Source organism: Gopherus flavomarginatus, chromosome 11 (assembly GCF_025201925.1).
Source record: "Gopherus flavomarginatus isolate rGopFla2 chromosome 11, rGopFla2.mat.asm, whole genome shotgun sequence".
Classification (NCBI taxonomy): domain Eukaryota; kingdom Metazoa; phylum Chordata; order Testudines; family Testudinidae; genus Gopherus; species Gopherus flavomarginatus.
Genome location: NC_066627.1, coordinates 16,411,167 through 16,415,104, shown reverse-complemented (window position 1 = coordinate 16,415,104; position 3,938 = coordinate 16,411,167). Strand labels below are relative to the sequence as shown.

At 43.6% G+C, this 3,938-nt stretch overlaps 1 protein-coding gene across 1 annotated transcript; it reads right to left on the bottom strand.

The window, feature by feature from the left end:
- Positions 1–555: 555 nt before the first annotated feature.
- Positions 556–1,509, bottom strand: LOC127031172 (olfactory receptor 10C1-like). Its single transcript, XM_050917935.1, has one exon. It carries the CDS (start codon positions 1,507–1,509, stop codon positions 556–558), a length of 954 nt encoding a protein of 317 aa, XP_050773892.1.
- Between the last annotated feature and the right edge of the window lie 2,429 nt (positions 1,510–3,938).

Genomic DNA, 3,938 nt, shown 5'->3' with positions numbered 1-3,938 from the left:
CCCTTTAAGTTGACAAAAATGGCTTCGTTGTGTGGACGGATGCAGGGTTAAATCGATCTAACGCTGTTAAATTCAACCTCTACTCATAGTGTAGACCAGGGCTCTTATTCAAAATTGATATGACCTTAATTCAGGTTAGTTTTTAATTCCACTTCCAAAGTGAATTAAGCTAAACCAAAGTAAGGCCACTGTAATTCCGAATGAAAGTGTCCACAGAAGGGTTTAATGCAGTTTAGCTAATCCACTTTTAATCCACACTTTTAGATAATTTGGATTAACTTTTTTGAGTATCCTCATGTGGACAAGGCCCCAGAGTGTCAACATTGGCATCAGTAAATTTATTCCTGAGTATCTGTAGCAAGGAAATAAAGAAAGAAATGTTCAGCTGCCTGCCTTTAGTTTTCAGACAGGTGCTCATATAACAGAATCATAGACATGAGAGGAGAAAAAAGATGCAGTAATGTGAAAACCCAGACAGAAGAAACTGTTTGGTATAATTTTTCTTTGATAAAAAGTCCGAATTTGAACTGGACAGCCCCAAAACTTTTAAATCTTTCATGAAAACCTTTTCCTCCCCGTCAGTCTCCTCAGAGCAGCCTTCACCTCCTGGTTCCTTAGGCTGTAGATCATGGGGTTTAACGTGGGGGTGACAACGGTATAAAACAGGGCCACCACTCTGTCCACGTCCGCTATGTGGCTGGACTTGGGCCGCAGGTACATAGCGCAGGCTGAACCGTAGAACAAGATGACCACAGTGAGGTGGGAGGAGCAGGTGGAGAAAGCTTTGTGCCTTCCCTCGGAAGAAGTCGTCTTCAGGATGGTGTAGAGGATGCCGGCATAGGACACCAGCACCATCAGGAAGGGGATGACAGTGATTATTAGGCTGATTAGTACAATGAAGACCTCGCTCCTGGAGGTGTCCCCACAGGCCAACTTCAGCACAGGGTGGATGTCGCAGAAGAAGTGGTTGATCTCGTTGGGCCCACAGTAGGGCAAGGAGAAGATCCAAATCACTTTGCCCATGGGCATCAGGATTCCACAGAGCCAGCAGACAATGGCCATGTTGGCACAGACTCTGGGATTCATAATGGTGGGGTAGTGCAGAGGGCAGCAGATGGCCCTGTAGCGGTCATAGGCCATCGCAGCCAGCAGGTAGCACTCTGTTGTCCCAAGAGAAAGGATGAAGTGCATCTGGATGGCACACCCAGTGAAGGAGATGGTCCTCTCCTCAGAGACAAAGTTGACCAACATCTTGGGGATGGTGACAGAGATGTAGCAGCTCTCCAGAAAAGACAGATTCCAGAGGAAGAAATACATGGGGCTGTGAAGAGCCGAGTCCAGCACTATAATGAGGATGATGATGCTGTTGCCCATCAGGGAGATAGTGTAGATAATGGAGAAACCCACACAAAGTATTACTCGCGTTACTGGATCCTGGGAGAAGCCGAGGAAAATGAATTGGGTCACCATGCTGTGATTCCCCTGTGCAGTTTCACTGGTATAGCTCATCTGAAGAAGGAAGAGGAAAAAATATTTTGCATGTGGATGTTATGGGCCAGCTCATAGGGACACAGGAATGGAAGGGACCCTCTGAGTCATTCAGTATAGTCCAAACCAATTCAGTCCTGGATACTGCAGGCTGCCCTGTCATATCATACCATTCATAAACTGACCCAGCTACAGTTTCTAACTGGATAGGTTGTCTGCCCCCAACTCCTCTGATGGGGAAGCTGTTCCCTGCCTATGTATTCTTGCTGCAACTTTGTTCTTTAGCTTCAATAGCTCGTCTCTCTCCCTGGAGTTTACCTCCTTGATGTATTTATTGAGGGCAATCAGATTCTTCTCAGCCTGCATTTTTCTAGGCTAAAAACTACAAGTTCTGTTACTCTTTTTGGTTTCATCAGCTGGTATGAGTTGGTGCAGCCACACTGACTTTAATTAAGCTTAGCCAATTCACATGAATATCCATTCATCCATCCAAATGCACACTCATCTATCTATCTATCTATCTATCTATCTATCTATCTATCTATCTATCTATCTATCTATCTATCTATCTCCATACACATTCCTGTATCTATCAAGCTATCTATTTTAAAAATAAAATACAAACAGGGCACCATGATTCAGAGTTCACCCGTGTAAATCTTGAAGAAGACATTTGATTTCAACCTTGTTACTCAATAATTGCCTAGGAATAACTAAGACCCTTTTTGTTTGAATTCTGTTTGTTTTGAATGGTATTCTCTCAGTTCCAAGGGGGAAGAGCAAAATCCTACCCAAGCGGAACAGATGTAACCAGGAGCAGAATGGATCACTTGCATATATAAGAAATTCAAACAACAACAGATTTACCTTTGCAGCAAGTCAGGGTGCCTGTATATTCCTTGTATGTGGTAGAGTCGGGGTATTTCACCTACATTCTGAGCCTCCTGGGACACAATCCCTTAGGTTCTCTGAGTTTAATTAGGAAGTCTTTGAAGGTTAATTCTAACATACCCCCGGTTTTAAAATTAAACACAATAGCTACACCTTCCTGACCTGGAGTGACTGAAGAAAGATCCCACAGCTCCCAGTAGCCTGAGTGGGCATGTCAGCAGCCAGCACTTTTACATCAGGCCAGATTCAGCTATAAACTCTTGTGTTTGTCCATATCCCTTCTGGAATCACCTGCATGACAACACCTCTGTGTCTTGGCTGGGTGTTTGCTTATTCATAGATTCATAGACTCTAGGACTGGAAGGGACCTCGAGAGGTCATCGAGTCCAGTCCCCTGCCCTCATGGCAGGACCAAATACTGTCTAGATCAGCCCTGATAGACATTTATCTAACCTACTCTTAAATATCTCCAAAGATGGAGATTCCACAACCTCCCTAGGCAATTTATTCCAGTGTTTAACTACCCTGACAGTTAGGAACTTTTTCCTAATGTCCAACCTAAATCTCCCTTGCTGCAGTTTAAGCCCATTGCTTCTTGTTCTATCATTAGAGGCTAAGGTAAACAAGTTTTCTCCCTCCTCCTGATGACACCCTTTTAGATACCTGAAAACTGCTATCATGTCCCCTCTCAATCTTCTGTTTTCCAAACTAAATAAACCCAATTCTTTCAGCCTTCCTTCATAGGTCATGTTCTCAAGACCTTTAATCATTCTTGTTGCTCTTCTCTGGACCTCTCCAATTTCTCCACATCTTTCTTGAAATGCTGTGCCCAGAACTGGATGCAATACTCCAGTTGAGGCCTAACCAGCACAGAGTAGAGCAGAAGAATGACTTCTCGTGTCTTGTTTACAACACACCTGTTAATGCATCCCAGAATCACGTTTGCTTTTTTTGCAACAGTATCACACTGTTGACTCATATTTAGCTTGTGGTCTACTATTACCCCTAGACCTTTTTCTGCCATACTCCTTCCTAGACAGTCTCTTCCCATTCTGTATGTGTGAAACTGATTGTTCCTTGCTAAGCGGAGCACTTTGCATTTGTCTTTATTGAACTTCATCCGGTTTACCTCAGACCATTTCTCCAATTTGTCCAGATCATTTTGAATTTGGACCCTGTCCTCCAAAGCAGTTGCAATCCCTCCCAGTTTGGTATCGTCTGCAAACTTAATAAGCGTACATTCTATGCCAACATCTAAGTCGTTGATGAAGATATTGAACAGAGCCGGTCCCAAAACAGACCCCTGCGGAACCCCACTTGTTATACCTTTCCAGCAGGATTGGGAGCCATTAATATCTACTCTCTGAGTACGGTTATCCAGCCAGTTATGCACCCACCTTATAGTAGCCCCATCTAAATTGTATTTGCCTAGTTTATCGATAAGGATATCATGCGAGACAGTATTAAATGGCTTGCTAAAGTCTAGGTATACCACATCCACCGCTTCTCCCTTATCCACAAGACTCGTTATCCTATCAAAGAAAGCTATCAGATTGGTT